Source organism: Lagopus muta, chromosome 3 (genome assembly GCF_023343835.1).
Source record: "Lagopus muta isolate bLagMut1 chromosome 3, bLagMut1 primary, whole genome shotgun sequence".
Lineage (NCBI taxonomy): Eukaryota > Metazoa > Chordata > Aves > Galliformes > Phasianidae > Lagopus > Lagopus muta.
Window position 1 is genome coordinate 49,749,487 of NC_064435.1, and position 20,061 is coordinate 49,769,547.

The 20,061-nt window shown below is 37.9% G+C and overlaps 1 protein-coding gene across 12 annotated transcripts in view; it reads left to right on the forward strand.

Moving 5' to 3' along the window:
• Positions 1-20,061, forward strand: part of PTPRM (protein tyrosine phosphatase receptor type M) — a 459,433-nt gene that overhangs the window by 130,147 nt on the left and 309,225 nt on the right. For all 12 annotated transcript variants that reach the window (XR_007376063.1, XM_048940376.1, XM_048940372.1 and 9 more), the window contains exon 3: positions 9,322-9,587. Coding sequence is in view for 11 of the 12 variants with exons in the window: in XM_048940376.1 (XP_048796333.1) it covers positions 9,322-9,587 (266 nt within the window). In the remaining variant the exon portion in view is untranslated. The remainder of the gene's footprint in view (positions 1-9,321; positions 9,588-20,061) is intronic.

The following is a 20,061-nucleotide window of genomic DNA, read 5'->3' on the forward strand; positions in this document are numbered from 1 at the left end:
GGTGCAGACAGGTCTGCATCAAAGCTCTAGCATGTCTGAGATGCAGTCATAGCATAAAAGTTGAAGATGTTATAGCTGGTAAAAAAAAAAAAAAAAAAACACAAAAGCACATTAGGTCAGCTTTAAGAAAGATCCGGTGTGTAGCTTTTATAAATCAGTTTACTGGTTTTGCAATTTCTTGCATGGTTTTTGCTGCTTACAGAAGCTGTTGCTAGGGGGGCTGGTAGAACTAGCAGACCTTATCACGTTAGGCCTAACATAGGATGAGGGATCTCACGAAAATTAAAACAAACAAAAATGTTGTCTCATGCCAAATTTGCCAACTGCCTTGTATAGTTCGTGAAAAAGAAACAAACAGAAAACACTCCCAGGCAGTTGTAAACCATGACAAGTTGGCTGCCAGAGTGTTTCCTGAGTGACTGTAGCTTGTACGCAGAGTAGCTTGACTGCTTTGAGACTTTATCCTCACTATACTTCCAAACTAAGGGAGGGTTAGCCTGTAATTGGATTTGCTTCGTGTTCAGGCAAATCAAATTGTTTCCTGCTTAAAAAATAAAATAAATCAAGTTGCTTTCACAAGTGGATTTGGAGTTCAAATGATATTTCTTTTTCCTGTCTTTGTTTTATACATAGCCCACAGTAACTTTCATTCCAAATCAACAGTCTGTTGTTGACACAATAGAAAAGAGGGACACCATCGAGATGGACCTGGACACGCTTGAAAAGTGGGCATGTGGGAATCTAATGAGATTTAACAAGGCCAAGTGCAATGTGTTGTTCTCAGGTTGAGGCAGTCCCAGATATGAGTATGGACTGGGAGAAGAACTCATTGAGAGCATCCCTGCTGAGAAGGACTGGGAGTTCTGGTGGATGAAGAGTTTGACATGAGCCAGCAGTGCATGCTTGCAGTGCAGAAGGCCAGCTGTGTCCTGATCTGCATCGAAAGAGGAGTGGCAAGCAGGGAGAGGGAGGGGATTGTCCTCTGCTCTGCCTTTGTGAGGTCTCGTCTTAGAGTAGCACAAGAGGGATGTGGAGCTGTTGGAGCAGGTCCAGACGAGGTCTGCAAAGGTGATCAAAAAGCTCTAGCATCCCTCCTTTGAAGAAAGGTTGAAGGAGTTGGGCTTATTTTCACTGGAGATTTATTCTAGTTTGGATGTCTATATTCGAAGAATGATCTTTGTCCTTCTTGTGTCAGTGTATTTACATAAAAGAAGTGTTGGGAGTATCTACTGTGACAACCTCATAAGGGAGTACACCTTACACTTTCATCTTGGATACACACTGTCCCCCATGCTAAAGGCTATCTTGCTTCAAGCTTGAGGGTAGAAATTAGTCCAGTACATTTTCATGATATTTTATATGAAGGAAACTATGGAAGGATTCACTATTGTTCTCTAGTTCTGGTTAATAGAAATTGATTATTTTGAATGTCTATTTGTTTTGTCTACAGAATACTCAATCAACCTGAACTTGTCTTTTCTAGTCCCAGGGAGATGCTTCTGGATAGCATTTTAACCAGACTAGGTCTCAATCTGTCCTGTCTATCCTGGATTTTTTTTTTCCTTTCTGTCATAAATTTTTTTTGATTTTTTTTTTCCCTAATACCTCTCATCCCAGTCTCCCTCACTTCATTTTCTTTTCTTCACCTATGACTTTCATGTTTTTGTTCTCAAGTTAACCCTCCACCAGGGAATATTTTTATTTGTGCTAATTATTACACAATGTACTCCAACATATAGACTATTTGCCTTTTCTTACTTTGCTTTTTACTTTTTGTTTAAACACGATTGGTTCAGAAATTCAATCTGAAACTTCAGATAGATCTGTTTAAATTTGTCCATAAGCAGTTGTTTTCTTCAACAGCTTCTGAACTTCGTAAGGACTTTCTATATGTTGCTTGCTTTTTATGAAGAGGTAATGTTAGTCATATAAGAAACAGCTTTCCAAATATCCGTGTAATGTTTGAAAATATAGAAAAGTCATGAAGGAAACAGAACACAGATTATAGGACAAACAGTGGAATTCATTAAATACTGAAAAAGGTTAGAAAAACAGCATTCTTCAAAAAGCAGATCTTTTAGACATTACTGGCTATTGCAAAAGTGATAGCAGAAATACGTGACTCAGAAATATGTGATTTCATGTTTGTATTTGATGAAATTATAACAAAATAATGGAAGATGTGTCTATGCATAGTAGATGAGGAAAAATTTGAAGAAATTGTATATGATGAAGAATTATCAGACCTATTAGGCTTATAGTTTTGGGTATATGTATTGTGTATATGTATATATGTTTTGGTAAAAGTGGATTGATTCACTTTTCTGACAGTGTACAGGATTTATGCTGAAGCTGTTTAACACTTTTTTTTTCAAGAGTTTCAGGCATTTAAAATTTGAAAGAAATATCTTAAAAGTTAGGTTGATCATATTTGTTATTAGGATTGATAATGATTACAATACAAAGTTTAATGTGGGACAGTGCTCAAGGGAAGGCTGACAATTCATCTGAAAAATTAATAGAAGATGAATAACAGAATTGATGGATATTAGTTGAGGCAGCAAAAGGAAGATTTTCAACTGGTGTGCTCTGGCACCCCCTGTTTTTGCCAGTTCAAATGAAGCTTTACTGATTTTTATGTGCATTTTCCCTACAGCGTGGCTTCTGGAGGTGTTGTATCTAAGTAGAAGTTTCTAGTTCTTCATGAACTGTTAGCCATGCTTTGAGAGCCTTCTCAAATCAACATCAACTTCATAACTTTCAGACGTTACCTGAAAATGTGTCTTTCTTTATCTGAAAACATAGTAAATAGTAGGAAAAAAAATACTAGAGACAAAATGTTTTCTGTTTGCTGTCTTCAGAGTCCAAAACTGACTGTCATCAGATTTCAGTTTGTCCACTTTCTGCAGTGCTTTCGAGAGGTCCATACAGATAACAGATACTGCCTTTGCTCTACCTGAAGTTAGGACCCACAATGCTTGAGCCTTGCAATTCATCTGCACATGCCCAGAAAGTCCAGTGTCTTTGGTCATCTTTGGTTCTGTAAACTCACAGTAGAAATGATGCCATGGTAGCCACCTGTAGTGAGTTGACTGTAGCGGGGCATTTAGGGAATGCTGCTTACATCTACCTAATCAGAGAAATTTTGATAATGAGTATTTTAAATATTTTCTGACCTTAAGGAGATAGGTTTCTGCCTGTACACCCTACCTGTAGGGTGTAAGGTAATACACAGAATGTCTAGTCTTAAAATAAGAATTTCCACTTCATTTAGCACAGTTTTCAAATATTGAGAGCCAAAATCATCAAACATTGATGTTTACATAAGTCAAACTCCAGTATGTTTTTACTTATGTTTATTATTCTATCAGTGAAATCCCAGTTACTGGGTAGGTTATGTCTGTTGTTACAGTCAGGAAGGAAAACTAATCATTTGTGTTCAACCATGCTTAGGACTTGTGAAAAATCAACAAAGTAACTTTCTTTGCTCCCGAGTCAGATTTTCTTCATGCATGAAAAACGATACGGCATTCAATTCCATTGCATTTGTCATTCCAAGTATAAAAAGCATCTCTTAACAAGGTGGTGTGACACAGCGAAAACTTACAGAAGTGACTGGAAAATCTCTCTTGTGCCATTTCCATCATTTTTGTAGAAGTGTATATTGCTTTTCCAGTTGTCAGAATATTTTTTTAAACACGCATTGGGATTTTTTTGCTGTTCTTGTGTCATTCTATCTTTTGGGCAGCTTTTTGTGTACAAAACCCTGATAAGAACTGTCATGATACTATTCATTGCTAGATAGCTGGTGGAATAAATACCATAGTATTTTCATTTTTCTCTATGCTTGCCTCACTGGAAATTTCCAATGATGTTAATAATGAGAATTACTGGATATTCAGTTGCCTGTTTACTCGGGACCAAATCTAGTCTGCGTTGTCTCTTTCCAGTGTTGCATCTTAGAATCGGTGTTTCAGTGAATTTGCTGAACTATCACAATGAGGAATTCTTAACAGCAGCAGTAAGTGTAGCAAATCCACCAGTTCCTTGAATTAAACCCTCTGGGTAAAATGATGAAATATGGATGATTAGAAACTTTGTGACTTTTAACGCATGTGGATTAAAGAAGCCTGAATGTAATGAATATTGAGCTCTATTAGCTGCCTTAGGTTTTAGTTGCTTGATTTAAGTGTGTAGTTTTGAACTACTAATTTGCATGTAGTTCCTAAACATAGAGTTAAGCGCTGCACCCAAGAAAATCCCATTTAAACTTTTTTACTGAGGAAAATTGTGTTTAAACGTGATACTACTACTAGGGAACTACATCTGTGAAAAGGAGCATATTTATAGTAAAATGTATATTTGCCATGTCTTCTGTGGAGAACTGAATTGATCTTAACTTTGCGTTGCCTTGTTGGAATCCCAGTCTAGTTCCTATTCCCTTGCAGGCAATTGTTACCTAGTAGATAAACCAGTGAATGAATACATGTATTTCTTGCAGTGTGTTTGTCAGATGCCCAAATGTGAGATACATATTCTGGGGAGCCTATCCATTATCTTGCTACTGCCTTCTAGCAAAGCAAGTGCTATGTCAGTTTTTTTCCTTTCATGGATGAGAACTCTTTTTCTTTCCTTTTTTATTTTTTTTTTCTTTCAGTCCAAATTGGGTGTTTGTGTATTGAGTTTCTCCGCATGCTTTAGATGTTTATATCCATCTGGCATAGTATTACTGTAGCAATCAGTTTAACAGATGACAATAGTAAAAGCTGTAAGAGAAAATTTCTACATGATTTAACATTGAAGACAAGTTGATTTGAAAAAAAAAAAAAAAAACATAAGAAAGATTTTTAATGCATTCAATTCACTTTTTTTTTCTTTACACATACTGTGTGGTTTCAAGTAAGATGCACCTAATAGTCTTTAATGATTATGCCTTTTCATTTTAATGCCTAATAGTTTGTTTTTCTTTCTTGTGAGGAAATCCACAGATAAAAGTAGGTGTAGAAACAGGCTCAAATTTTAATATGTTGTGCATTATTTTGCTCTAGATCTTACAGAGTTTGCTCTTACTTTCACCAAATGTAAGGAGTTACATGCTACTTTGATCTCTGGAAGTGAACGTATCAGAGTTCACGTGAAGGGAAAAAGAGGTGCTGCCCAAACAAAACAGATTAAATTTTTTAATGAGATGGTAGGCTTTCAAGAGTAAGGGCCAATAAAGGGTTAAGCACCAAGTAAGGGCTTTCATGACTATTTATTACTCGTTTTCTTTCAGATTGACTTTATTCAAACCCTTAGAATTTTCATGACTTCCTCTGAAATTTAGATTTGCCCACAGGCTTCTGGTTGGGTGCACTCAAGGCTTCCCATGCCCATGCTTCACATCCTACAGGCCTCTATAAAAGGCCTAAGCATTTATCTTCGGAAGGACTATGCTAGCTACTTCGGGTGGTCAGAACACATTCTTGTACCTTGAGGAAAGCATGTAATTTCAGAGATGAGTAATATTGAAGATGTTCTATCTACATTTGATTTTTCTTCCCTGGCTAGCTTGAAATGGCTGTGCATTGAATGGACTGACATTAGATATCTGAAAGTACAAGGCACTTGGGATTTTCATTCTGATGCAGGGAAGCTCTCCCGTATTTGATGCAAGAAGGCTCTTCTGTTGCTCTCTGTTTTGAAGCCAGGATCTTACAGTTGAGTGTTTGTGTATCCATCTTGTACGTGCCTGGTTTCTTCAGAAATATTACCTTAAGTGCTGTCTAGAGGCTGTATTTAGGCTTAGGACAGATGTTACTATGTTTGAAACAGCATGCAATGGCAGATTACTTAACTCTAGATTTAGCATGCAGTTAGATGATCAAATGTCTTAGTTTACAGCTTTGTTCAGTGTTTGTGTGAATGAGCGTCCTGCTATAGATGAGCTAGATGAAGAGAAACTTCAGCTTCTGAAAGTGGTGGTTGGTGAGACCTTTGTAAGTGGAAACTGTCCAGGAAGACCTTCAGGTGGGGTTTGATGGTGTTCTCATACAGTCCAGAGTTCAAACAATTAAAAGGATATGTTTAGATTGTCTCCTACTCTTTATCTCGTGGACTAGAAAGAGCTTGCCAAATTCTTCATAACAGAACATATCCTAAGTGTTGGAAGGAATATAGTTTTATTTCATGCCTTTTAAGGCAGGAAAAAACCGATAAGACTAAATAAAATTTGTTTGCTTCCTTTTTGTACTCGGATAATTATTTTGTGGATTTTATTTGATACCTGTTGTGTTTTAAAGGTGAGAAAATGTCTTATTAGTAATAGAACAGGAATATCTCTTGTTCTAGCTGGGTGTCGATTTATTCTTCACCTTTCAGCATCCTAGTTAATTATTGAACAACAGGATCTAAAAGTCCAGCACAGCAGGATTTTATACTTTGATCAGCCCAAAACCATAAACATCTTAGGAACCAGTGTACTAAAGAAAAGTATTGGAAAGATTGAAAAGTGCTAACTTTAGTTTCCTGTGTACATGAAAATAAGGAAATAGTTCTTCTCTTATTGTTTTATTGCCGAAGTTAATTCTATGTTTTCTGTGCTGAGGTATTTGAAGATGTTTGTATTGCAAGTTAAAAACACAGATGGAATGCTGCATGAAAGAGGTGCACTGGTTTGACAGACTGAAATGGGGGGAGAGAACGTGTGCAAATTCAGCAAAAGTAATAAATAGCATTATTTTCTGAGCCCTGACCAGGAGCAAGGATGCCACTCTCGCTGCTGCATTTGGAATACTGAGGAGGCTCTTCTTGTCTCATCATTGGGTCCTCCAACATTTTAGACAACTGAAACACAGCAAAAAATAAAATGTGGTAGATGTATGTGCGGACTGTAGATTCAAGAATGGTGTAATCAGGAACTCATAGAAACCAATCCTTGCATAGAAAAGCACTTGACTTTCTTTCTGCTGAATTAAAAATAAAACTCAAATTGTTAGCAGTGTGTGAAAAGCCAGTGTTAGGAACACTAAAAAATGAAATGAATTTTAAGTGTAGTATGAGTTTTTAATTGGAGAAGCACATTTAGTGACATTGACTTACATTACTATTGCATAAGCATTCATCCCAGTATGCTATTCTACCTTTTAGGTGGTAAAACATTCACATTCCTTTGCATCACATTTCATTTCTGTTTTTGTAAACTTGAGAAAATCTATTATTTGACTTGATTGAAAATTAATTAGATGTTATACTTGATAAATAATTTAGGGTAGCTGCAAAGTGTATTATTGCATAATTAAATATGATTAAGATGAAGGTGTGGTCTGGACTGAAGTTCTCCAGACACTTGCACTCAAGTGTCATTTCCAGAAATGACATTGGAGTATGCATCTGATTGGAATTCCAGACCATCAATTCCCATCAAACTGAAAAAGTCAGAAGTTGTTTTTTAGTAACTGTTTGTGAAATGTTTGTGCTTCTGTTTTTACAAAAATAGTTAATGATGCATTTATAGCACGTGCCTCTAACATATTTGTTTTCTAACATATCTGTTTTCTTTTGACTTTTATGACAAGTGCAGGGTTTCAAATACCTTTTTATTGCTATCTTAATTGTGTTCTGTTGATAAATCCTCATTTGAAAGTAGACATGTTGAATTTTACTTCCTTCTATGGTATCACAGCATATGTATTAGTTGAGTTATCTCTTTTGGCTTTGGATTTGTTCAACACAGACATATGAATATCTTTTTAGTTTTTCAGTTGCAAATCTGGTGTGTAAATTGATTATTTTGAAGGTGTACCTCAATAAAACACATTAACAGGCACTGAAAAAGAGCCCATAAATTGAGTAGATGTTCATGTGAGGGTTGTTTGAGTGTAACTTCATGTGGACTATGCCTTTACGTTTCTTCTTGCTGTTGGGGTGGATAATATTGTAACATTACACCTCCTCCTCCTGTGTGCTTTTTTTCTTTTCTGTAGAACTTAACCAATTTGCTGGGTGTTTTCCTTCTTTTCTAAGCTCCTGAAGCCAGGAGACAATCAAGTGACCTTCACTGAAGGAACTGGGGTTCTTTAGTCTGTGGAAAAGGAGACTGAGGGGAGACGCTATTGCTCTCTTCCAAAATCTGAAAGGTGATTGCAGCAAGAACGGGGTTGGTCTCTTCTCACTGGTGACAGGTGACAGGATGAAGGGAAATGGCCGCAAGCTAAGCCATGGGAGGCTTAGGTTGGATATCAGGAAACACTTCTTTACAGAAGGGGTTGTTAAGTGCTGGAATAGGCTCTCCAGGGTGGTGGTTGAGTCACCATCCCTGAATTTATTTAAAAGCTGCTTGGATGTGATGCTCAGGGACGTGATTTAGCAGAGGGTTGTTAGAGTTGGGGTAGAATGGTTAGGTTGCGATTGGACTTGATGATCTTTAAGTTCTTGTCCAACCTGAGCAATTCTATGGTTCTCTGACCACACTTAATCAGTAAAAGCAGTAGCTGCTGATAAGCTGAAGTGAGCCTAAGGAATCAGGAACATTTTAAACTGCATCCCTATTAGATACAGCATCCCAACATCTGTGCTCACATCTGTCCTCGATTTCAATTGGACTAAGCAGACAGAAGTGCTTGAATAGTTTCCACCTCTGACTGATTCTCTTCTAATATCTGTAGATTTACTGCAGTGCTGATCATGACAAGGTTTTTTTTTCTTTCTTTCTTTCTTTCTTTCTTTCTTTCTTTCTTTCTTTCTTTCTTTCTTTCTTTCTTTCTTTCTTTCTTTCTTTCTTTCTTTCTTTCTTTCTTTCTTTCTTTCTTTCTTTCTTTCTTTCTTTCTTTCTTTCTTTCTTTCTTTCTTTCTTTCTTTCTTTCTTTCTTTCTTTCTTTCTTTCTTTCTTTCTTTCTTTCTTTCTTTCTTTCTTTCTTTCTTTGCATGAAAAATAAGGATTCTAGTACTTACTAGCCTTGAAAATAATCTTAAGATTCTTGAAAGCGATTTGAGGTTAAATACAGTTTATAATGATATGGAATGGAATAGCGATATGACTGGAATAGACTCCCCAGGGAGTTGATTGAGCTGCCATCCCTGGATGTGTTTAAAAACCATTTAGATGTGGTGCTCAGGGACATGATTTAGCAGAGGGTTGTTAGAGTAGTATGGGTAGTATGGTTAGGTTGTGGGTGGACTTGATAATCTTTAAGGTCTTTTCCAGCCTGAGTGATTCTATGATTCTATATTACTAGAAGCAAGTTAAAAAATTATTTTTTAATGATGCCTTAGTTACAGATTACTGTAACAGAAAAGGAAGGTGAAATAATGAGAAATTGAAATAGTGACTTTGTTTTGCAGGTTCTTTCATGTTGGTGAATACATCTGGGAGATATGCAGGACAGAAAGCTCACCTCCTGATGCCCCATCTAAAAGAAAATGATACGCATTGTATTGATTTCCACTATTATGTTTCAAGCAAGAGTGGATCTAGCCCTGGCACTTTGAATGTGTATGTGAAAGTTAACGATGGACCTATTGGTAACCCAGTGTGGAACACATCTACTACTAGTACTTGGAACAGAGCAGAACTGGCAATTAGCACTTTCTGGCCCAATTTTTATCAGGTATGTTTTGTTTTTTTATGAAATTATATTTCTCGTAGTCAGCACCTGGCTCTAAATTATCATTTTGACTTAAAAATCAAAATATTTTTCAGTATGTTTAATTGATCTTTATCTTACATTTTTGCAGATAAGTGTTTTTACATGCATACAGCTATGTTTAAATGTTTACATATACTTACAGAAATATGAGATGCATTCATACACACGCACACACTTCATATGTATGACAGATGCGAGCCCAGAATTATGAACTAAATGAATACCACGGAGAATTTACATGGATGGCCCATAGACCAGAGGAATAATAAGTGTATGTGTACATATGTCAGTAAGGAAGATAAGGGATAGTAATTAGTTGTGTAGATGTGTAGAAATTAGTAATTAGATGTGTAGAAACTGTGGGGCAGTGATGTAAATGGTATGGAATAAGGCATGAATATCGGTCTTAGTTTCATAAGTTGGGTCATAATTCTTCAGAGTGTCTGTTATGATGCTATGTTTTGCTGCTAAGAGAAAAATGATGTTGATAACACACCAATGTTTATAGTTGCTGCTCATCAGTGTTGTACAGAGCCAAAGCCATTCACAGAGAAGGGTCCAAGGAGCTGGGAGGGAACAGAATTAGGACAGCTGTCTTAAACTGGCCACTGGGATATTCCATACCATACGACATCATAAGAAGGAGTTTTGAAGGGGATGGGAGTTCATCTCACTCTCTTCCACTGCTCAGGGGCTAGCTGGGTGTCAGTCTGGAGTGGTGAGCAATTGTTTGTGCATCATTCGTTATATACATTTATTTATCTTTATATGTTTGTCATAATTATTATCTTTTCCTCTACTTTGATAAATAGTTTTATCTCAAACTGTGAGTTCTACTTCATTTTTTTCTTTTTGATTCTCTCCCCCAGCAACACTGGGAAGGAAGAGTGAGTGAACAACCATGTGGTGCTTAGCCACCTGCTGGTTGAACTGCAACAAATGTGGGTGAAATAATCATGTTGAAACAATCAAGAATTTCTTCTATTGATTCCAGTCAATCACTTTAATTTCTCGATAATAAATCCAGTAATTCTTTCAGTTCATTAAGGATGCTGGAATTGAATGTCAATAGATTTTACTGCATTAGAGTCTTCAGGTTTGATTTAGATGATGAATACTTGTTGACCAATGCAGTCAGAAATGGAACAACAGCTACCAAAGGAATGTTCTTCTGATTACATCCTAAAGATTTAGTGAGAATCTCACTTGCCAGTTTCTTGAAAGTACTGTATGGAAGCCTTAATAGGAGCAGACCAAAGGTATTACTTAGGTACCTATCATTTTCACTTGCACTGTGTTTGGTTCCCCTGGTCTGACATTTTTCACTCATCATTTGAAGCTTTCATGAGGAAGGCTATCTCAAAGATGGGGACTGCAGATGTCCTTCTATAGTGTTTTCTATGTGTGTGTTATACAGAGAGTGACAGCAGTTTGATTCCTACATCAATATCCTGACCACTACTATCACGTATGGTAGAACCTTGTTTCTGTTTCTGCATGTGCCAGGAGTGACCAGGTGTTGATTCTTGAAGGACATCCAGGGTAAGTTTATGGATGTCTCAGCAAGCCTCACTGGAAGAATTCAAGGTGTGGGTCACCTAAAGTGGGCCATTGATTCAGTGGAGGATACTGGCATCTTTTCCAGAAGATCAGGCTTATTAGGAAAATTTAGGTTATCCTAAGCATTGTAGGAAAATCTGCATACTACTTAAAACCTCATGCTCTAAAGAGGCATCTTGACCACAGAGTCCAGGCTTGGTTTAGCCGTACTTCTACCTCTCACAAGGTGAAAGGGCACCTTTCTTCAAGGTTGTGTGCCACACATTACCAATTTCATGCTACTGTTGAGAATGCCCTCCAGTGATACCAAAGAGCCTTTCTATCTTGACTGTAACAATGAACCTCAATGGGCAATAGAAGAGTAGAGCGTTCCACATAGAATTTCACAGCTAGTATGGGTTATAACTCTGGCTGCTTTGTAACAGAACATCTTCTGGAGGTATTTATGAGCTTTCTGGGTTGTCCAGGAGAGTAGTATGATGTGTGTACATTTTGCAGACGCTGGGTGAACATACAATTGTGTTGTTTATGCTTTGGTCTGGAGCTAGGTTGTCCACACTGGAGTTTAGAGTGAGTTAAGGAAGAAACTTAAGATTTAATTCCTTCTGAAAAGAGTCTGGTTTGGATGCAGCAGAACTGCTCTGCAAACCAACAGGCAGTGAAGATGAGGAAAATGTTTCAAAGCCTCACTAAAGCTCTGAAACAAAGTAGTAATGTGTGTGGGGGAATTTTAACAGAAGAAGCACAGACTCTTGATAAGTAAATTTAAGCTAAATTAAAATTCTGATAAAAATACTGCAATTTGAGAGAGTTTAAAATCTGTTGTTGATAATAATAATAATCTGTATCAGATTTCTAACAATATGACACATCTAACTGATGTCTCAGGAATATTGATATTTGGCCACTGAAACAGAAAGATAGCCTTTCTCTCAAGACCTGAACCCAGGACTGTTCGCCTTTATTCATAGATGAATCCTTATATGCTTGGACCAGTTACTGCAGTTTAGGAAATTACTGTGCATCGCCTTATGTAAAATAGACACCTAGAAATTTTGACACAATCTACCCTTCCTTCACTGAGGACTATATTAAGTCATTTTCTTTGCATTTGCTGCATAAATTGTGAAATTACTTCTGCTTAAGAATTGCAATTTAGTTGATGTGCCAAAATGTATTATAGCAATATCCATGGAGGTCCAAGGAATCAGTTTAAAATAGTATAGCTTCACTATTTTGTTGCAGATGAACTAATTTATTCTTGAAGAAGCTCTCTCTCCATCTTCATATTTCATGGCCTTTGCCAATTTGTTTGCCTCCATTCTCTTAGAAATCTCTAATGCATTTTCCTTACTGATACAGTGATGGAATTTCTCTTTATTTCTCATGGAATCGTAGAATTACAGAGCATCCTGAGTTGGAAGGGACCAAATGATCATCCAGTACAGCTCCCAGCTCCACACAGACCACGCGAAATTAAAACCTTATGTCTGAGAGCAGTCTGAAAGCACTTGGGGCCATGACCACTGGGCAGCCCGTTCCATGCCCACTACCTTCTGGTGCAGCATCTGTCCCTCACCCCCAGCTGCCCTCCCCTCTCAGCTCCATGCCTTTCCCTTGCACCCTGTTGCTGTCACACAGGGCAGAGCTCAGCGCTGCCCTCCGCTCCCTGTGAGGAGTTACAGCTGCCAACAGAACTCCCCTCAGCTCCTCTGTTCTGGGTGAGCAAACACAGGGATTTCAGCTGCTCCTCATACATGTTGTTCTCTAGACCCTTCACAATCTTTGTAGTGCTCCTTTGGACACTCTATCATAGTTTTATGCCCTTCTTTTGTGGGGCCAAAACTGCACTTAGTGCTGGAGGTGAGGCCATACAGAGAAGAGCAGGACAACCCCTCCTTTCCCGTCAGTGGCAGCGACCCTTCTGGCTGCCAGGGCACACTGCTGACACATGTTTAACTTGCTGTCAGCCATAACCCTCACATCCCTTTCCAAAGGACAGCTCTCTAGCCTCTCATCCCCAGTCTGTACATATATCTTGGGTTGCCTCGTCCCAGGTGCAGAGTCCTGCACTGGCTCTTTTGTGCTATTTTAATCTGTTTGCAGGCTCTTTCCTCTTCGTGGAGTCTATTCTAGGGATAGGCAAGAGGTTAGCTGCAAGCAGCTGGGAGGTGGAGAGAAGCTATATGTGGATCTTGTGAGAACGTGCATTGAAGTTAGGTGAGAGCTCAGACTGCTTAACATGCGGTGGGAGGAAGCAGAGGACCCACCTGAGAGGTGTCCTGCAACAGCTCAGTTTCTTGAGCTCCTGCTCTTTTGATTAAAAAAATCCTTAGCTTTTTTGTCACAGGCTCATGTCTTTTTCACATAAAATCCGAAAGCTCCAGAACTTTTTATCAGGATTTATCAGTGGCTGGGTGACAGAATCACAGAATCACCAAGGTTGGAAAAGACCAAAAGACCTTCAAGATCATCCAATCCAACCATCTACCTATCACCAATAGTACTCACTAGACCATGTTCCTCAACACAAAATCCAAACGTTCCTTGAACACCTCCAGGGTCGATGACTCCACCTCCTCCCTGGGCAACCCATTCCAGTGTCTGACCACTCTTTCAGAAAAGTAGTATTTCCAAAAATACTTCTTTCCTAAAAGTCTTCTGATAATATTGTTTAAGGAATGATAGGGGCCTTTTTAACTTTTCACACATGAGGGCTGGTAGTTTCCTGAAAGTAGTGTCCAGGAAAAGGCTCTGCTTTAGTAGATGGAGAAAGCAACACAGTGCTCTGATTTGCTTTTTTGTATCTTAAGTTGCATATTCATGTGGGCATCTGCATCCCCTGTGAATGCACTATAATTCCATTCCATTAATAGGATATCCTACAAGGTTTCTAGCTGCAGATGAAGCCAAGATGTACTACAGACAAATTGTATGATAACATTCCACAGTTGTAATATTTATATAACCCAGGATGCATAAAAACAGTGGTGTTAGTCTGTTTTGCTACTGATTCGTGAAGAATGTAGGCAAAATAACTCCCACTAATGGTATCTGAGTAGAAATTAAATTCTGTAGCGTGGAGTGAATTTTAATCCAATGTCTAAAGATTTATTTGCTTAAACCACATATTAACACACACGCAAAGCATTCAAAAGATTTAATAGTTAAGTGTTTTATTATTGTAGCACCAGTTATCCAAGCTGCCTAATACCTTTCATGTTGAGTTTCCATTTAGAATTGACTCTTTGGAAGTACGGTTTCTGAACAAAATAATTAATTTCTCTCAGCATACACTTTTCTTTTTATTAGGTAATTATTTGTGTAGGTTTTACCCCATATGAAAGCTGTGCGACATATATAAATCACCATGATAACCTGCATGTAACAACACTAATTGTAGTCTAATTACTGCATATTTGAACTTAAATTGTGAAGTATTCTGTTGATTAAGACACATTTAATTCCATAATTAATGGTCTTCCAAGTGCTACTGTTTAACATCTGTCTTTGACTTTAGGGTATGTCTGCACTTCATTCCAGCTATTGATTACAGTATAGTTGCAGTAACACAGGTTCATGGTGCCAAACACCTTTTGAGGGTCAGAGATAATCAGCCCAGCTTGTTCTTTTCTGCTGTGGCTCCTGGTCCCTGAGTTACTGAGTTCAAAGTAACTTAGGTATTTCTGCATTATTTTTTGTGTGTTATAGAAGGAGTTTATCATGCCATGGGAGATGGCCTGCAAACAAAACAAGGCTCTGCATGATTACTTTCGCCCTCCTATGTACTTGAACAAAATGTACACAGACAAAAAAAAAAAAAAAAAAAAAAGTTATGTGCTATGTAGATGTCAGTGAGAAGTGGTGAGCTTGTTTTTAGGATCTTGGAACCCAGCCTCAGTAGGTTGAGAGGCTTCAAAATTGATGCTTTGAGATAAAAGTGAATGCCGAAAAGGCTGCTCCTCCAGTGAGGAGGGGAGATGATGTTATTGTTTTTGTCTCTTTTAACGTTTTTATTTTTATTTTTTTTTTCCATGGTTTGGATTCTGTAGTAGAAGGAAAAAATGCTGATTTCAGGGTTGTGTTCTCTTATTTTCCCAGAGTACTTAATGGTTCTCAGACAAGTTTGTAGTATTTGAAATCTATTTTACATTTCTGAAATGTTTCCAGTTTTAAAACTTTACAGTATGCAAAATGCTGCTACTGAGTAGAGTCTGATGAAAAGCTTTTGTTTCCAATTTCTAACCCTGCAAGCAAGCAATTTAGCACAGCACTGTTGCAAGTTACATACTATCCCCTTGTCACTTTTTATATCTTGAATTATTTCCTTTGTAATTTGCTTGGAGTCAGTCATGGCAGCACTGAGCTGAAACAAATCTTGATTTAAAAAAAAAACACAAAAACAAGCAAACAAAAAAAAAAACCCAACAAGTACTGCAGTTGTTTAAATCCAAAATTGGAATTGAAAGGATTAAAAATAATTTGTACTGGAGTATGCTACTCTGTCTGTTTGTGCACCTTCTTTAAATATAATTTCCTCTGAAACTAGCATGAGTAAATGGGCAAGCACCTGGTATTAATTCCTGATTTTTTTTCTCAGTGAAGACACAATAGAGGGTATCACTTCACGTTAAGATGAGATTTACCCTTTACCAGTCTGATACTTTTCCCTGTAAATTGGGAGTTTAGGGAATAAGAAGCAGTAAATCCAATTTGCTTTTTCAAATCTACTTAAACTTTCATTTCCTTCAGAACCTGTTTTATACAGGCTGTACTTGAAGTTTGGTTCATGCAGTGTACTTCAGTCACCAGCTAGGACAATGAGTGGAACTCTTTGAACAGTGAGGGTTGTGCTCAATATAGTGCTCAAATTCTCATATATTGCATGCTCTACATTAAACTGCATGCTTATGGTTACTGAACTGCACTTTGAACTCAAAGTTGGAAATACATATTGCCTCTTGAATGGCTTTGAGTGTTCCAACATCTTTTTCACTGAGTTGTGTGATTTCGGAATGCATTTATTTTGAGAAAGATGTGTGAGGGTAGGCAACGTATCTAAATTAAAAAAAACCATCAATATATAAATGTCCAAGAGTAAGCAGATGCATTCTTGTTTACTTTTAAACAAAAGTCTAGTGTTTTCTCCCATCCCTTGTTCCTAAACCAAGGGAACTGTTCAACACATCTGGTTTAAAAACAAAGCAAGAAGAGCACGATGTAGTAAGTCTGATAGTTTGGAGCTCAGTTTTCAGTGCTGTTCACTTTGAAAAGGTTTCTTTGGATTCTCAGGTTGGCAGCACAACCTGGGTGGTGTTTAATGTACTGAAGTGCTCATTTGAGTATTGGACAGTAGTTATGTAGGAATGATAGATGGAGATGCACATAGCATGCAGTAAATTCCTAATCTATGAGGCCTAACCATGTTCTAGGTGTGGCAGTGCTGCTAAGAGCCCAAGTAAATACGCTCTGGTAGGTTTTTGTGGCTTCTGTGAAGGATGAAGTGAGAAATGTCCCTTACTGTGGCTTTGAAGACACAATAAGAACAGGGGCAGTCCTAGGACAGGCCCCAAAGGGGAGAAGTGCTCAACTTACCTTTGTGTAACCACTGGTGTCTGATTTGACCAAGGAAAAGAGCAATTTGGAGTAAAATGCAGCAGACACTGAAGAGAAGGCAACAAATGCTGTTGGCAGGGTGGGATGCGTGCTGGAGGAATCTTGGCCCAGTTTATGGGGAGCAAAAAAAGCAGTCTAATGTTAAGGAGCTTTCTCAATACTCCTTTTTCCGTCTTGTTTTTTGCAGACTGCTATTTTTAAGTCATGTGAAGTAGAGGTACAACCCACCTTTCAACTAAAAGCATTGTGATTTTGCAACAACAAAGGCAGGAATTTACAGAGCGAGGTTGTGTGGCAACAAAAACTATTTATTCCTATTGTTCAGGGGAGCAGAGAAGTTATCGTGAGCTGCACATTTTAAGCAGTAAGCATTTACGTTGGTGAGCAGCCCCCCTTCTTTTGTTCATGCACAGAAAGGGGAAGCGGCAGGAATGAGAAGCTAATTTTGCCCTTCAGTGAAGCAGGGAGGCTCTGGGACATGCAGCGTTAGGCCACTTTCCTGCTTCCTGCTTGGCAGACCCAGGAGGCCAGGCAGCTCCCTGGCCAGCATCAGCCCAGCTCTTCCTGAGCAGTTGAATTTACTGTTTTAACCAGTTGTTTCCTGCCTGATAAGGTGATGGAATAATAAGACTAACAAATCAAAGGACTGCCCTGCCTGCTGTTGCTTGGATGTCGCCTTTGTTTTGACTGGAGTCTGTCATATTGCCTACAGGTGTTGTGGCAGCTGGGAGGAAATGCAAAGTTTGGCTTCTGAAGTAGAAATGTGAAATTCCACAAAACACACAGCTTTTCAAGTGTGAAATGTTGGAGAAAGCTTGGTGTGAAACAAGATGTGGGGTTTTATTTCTAAGAGAAATAATTAGGGAAACTGATCCACATCTGTGAATTGTCATAGAATCATTTAGGTTGGAAAAGACCTCTAAGATCATTAAATCCTGACAGCCCTGTCAGCTTTTTAGAAGAAAAACAAGTTAGCAGAAATGTTTCTAGGTCCAGTCCTCAACAGTCCCATGCAGTGTGCAGTATGCTTACAGGGATTTGCAGGCCCACGGCATCTGTAGAATCAAATGAATTTTTTTAATGTACAAGGGAACATGCTCACTTGAGCAAATACCGTGATCTATAATCTTTATTTATATTAATAGAACTGTACTGGATTTGGATAGAGAATTTGATAGTATTTCTCAGACTGTGAACAGAGTAAATTCTATTACTGTACTTTTAGTGTGTGTCATGTTCTTGAATATATGAAGGGAAAGGCACATCAGTGATGTCTGTTTGGCTATAGTGTATCACTGCTGGCTATAGTGTATCACTGCTGGCTATAGTGTATCACTGCTGGCTGTAGTGTCCCTTTCTATTTACTAATAAATGTGACTTTTCTGTCAAAAAAGACTAAAATGTATGGTCAGGTAAGTTGATACCAGCTTGACTATTGCATGTAATGGATGCGTGATTAAACTGACTATATTTCAACTTGCATAACTTTTCTTTGGAACTTGCTCTCCTAAGTGACAACATTTGTAATTTAATAGCACATCTAGCTGGCAGTTTCTTGATACATTGCTTGGCTTATTTGTGATGATGGTATTTTGGGTATATTGTCTAGAGATATTGCAAAATATTTTAGATCACTCATTGAATCTTTCTCTGTTTCCATAAGTATATCCAATTTAGTTATTTCAAGGTTGTAGTTTTTGCCAGTAAACTGATAGAACTGGCTTATGGTCAGTCTATACTTGTCTGTGAGTATATTGTGATAAGGAACTACTTGAAACCTGTCGGAAAATCTGTAGCTAAGCTCCCCAGTTTTGGATTACAAAAATTATTTTGAGATTTTCTAATTAGATATTTGTTTTTATTGAAAGTCAGACCACTCCTTGTAAAAGACTCTCTTATGCAACTATTTTCTGACATTAGTTAAATCCCTGTTATATGGCAATAATAATTTTAGCAGAAAACTTAATGATTGGCTGACTTCTTTAAAGTTGTGCATATGCAGATATCTCCAGTACTTTTCTACATTTTAGTGTATCTGAAAATGAAGAGCCTGACAAGAACATTCTCTGTGCGTGTTGGAATCATGATGGCTTTGTGCAGATCTCCTTACAGCGAGTTGCCTGAAAGAAACTTTAAAGAAACTTGTGAGATCAATTTCAATAAAAATAAGACTTAGAGTTTTTGTTTTTTTCTTCTTAACAGTTGAAACTCAAAGCAGCTAGAGAATACAGGAGAGAAATCAGAGAAATTGGATTTTTCAGGCTTTTCTTTACCTCCACCTTGGATTCATTTTGCTCAGTGGTTTTCTTACTGGCATCATATTTCCCCAGGAACCTTTCCACCATTTCTGAGACCAAACTGTCTACTCTCTGTTCTTCACTGCCGTGTTGTAACATCCCTGTCTTTACTGCACGTTTTCAGCACTGTGCAATCATTTTCATGCCCTACAGTCTTTCAGACCTGCTGTGTTGTAAGTAGTCTTGGTAGAACCCCAAGAAATGGAGCAGTCTCCTCCTTTTTCAATTTCCTTTTTTCAGTCTTTCTCTGCTATTGAGACTCGAGGTTTCTTTGTGCAAGTTACCAGTTTCTATTTCCATTTAAATGCTGCTAAGATTTTATATTATATATAATTATATATATATAATTATATAATTATTTCCATTTAAATGCTGCTAAGTAGAGACCATCATTTGTAAACCTCTCTCAGTTTTTTGAAAAGAAGTTATTCTTTTAAGAGCTATGTATCTCAGGGTAGTTCCTAAGATCAGTTCCACCAAAAAAATGTTTTTTGTAGAAAAGAGATGCTTTGAAATTTTGAGCGGTCTTGGTCTAGAGGTTCTGCTGAACACAAGGAGCCACATACATAACCTGACCACTCAGTTGCTGTGGATGGGCAGTATCAACTATGAGTGCCATCAGAGTGCCTTCAGCTATTTGGAAGTCCACAATCTGAGGTTTGTGACTGAGCAGTCTTTGTCTTGTAGAACTTGTTTCCACAAAAATTGGTTGGTGGATTTTGAACTTTCTTCATGGCCATCTCATGCTTTTCTCTTGTTGTCATGTTCACCCGGGGCAATGTTAGCCCTGCAGGTTGAAATTCTTTTGTGGACAGGAGACAGAAATAGAATGAAAAATATTTTTCTTGTCAGTTGTGTGGACTTAAAACTATATGTATGGCAATTTTACTCCACTGATGTTGAGGAGAAATGGACAGAATTTAGGAAGAATACTGTGATATTTGAGACAAAAGAGTAGGGTT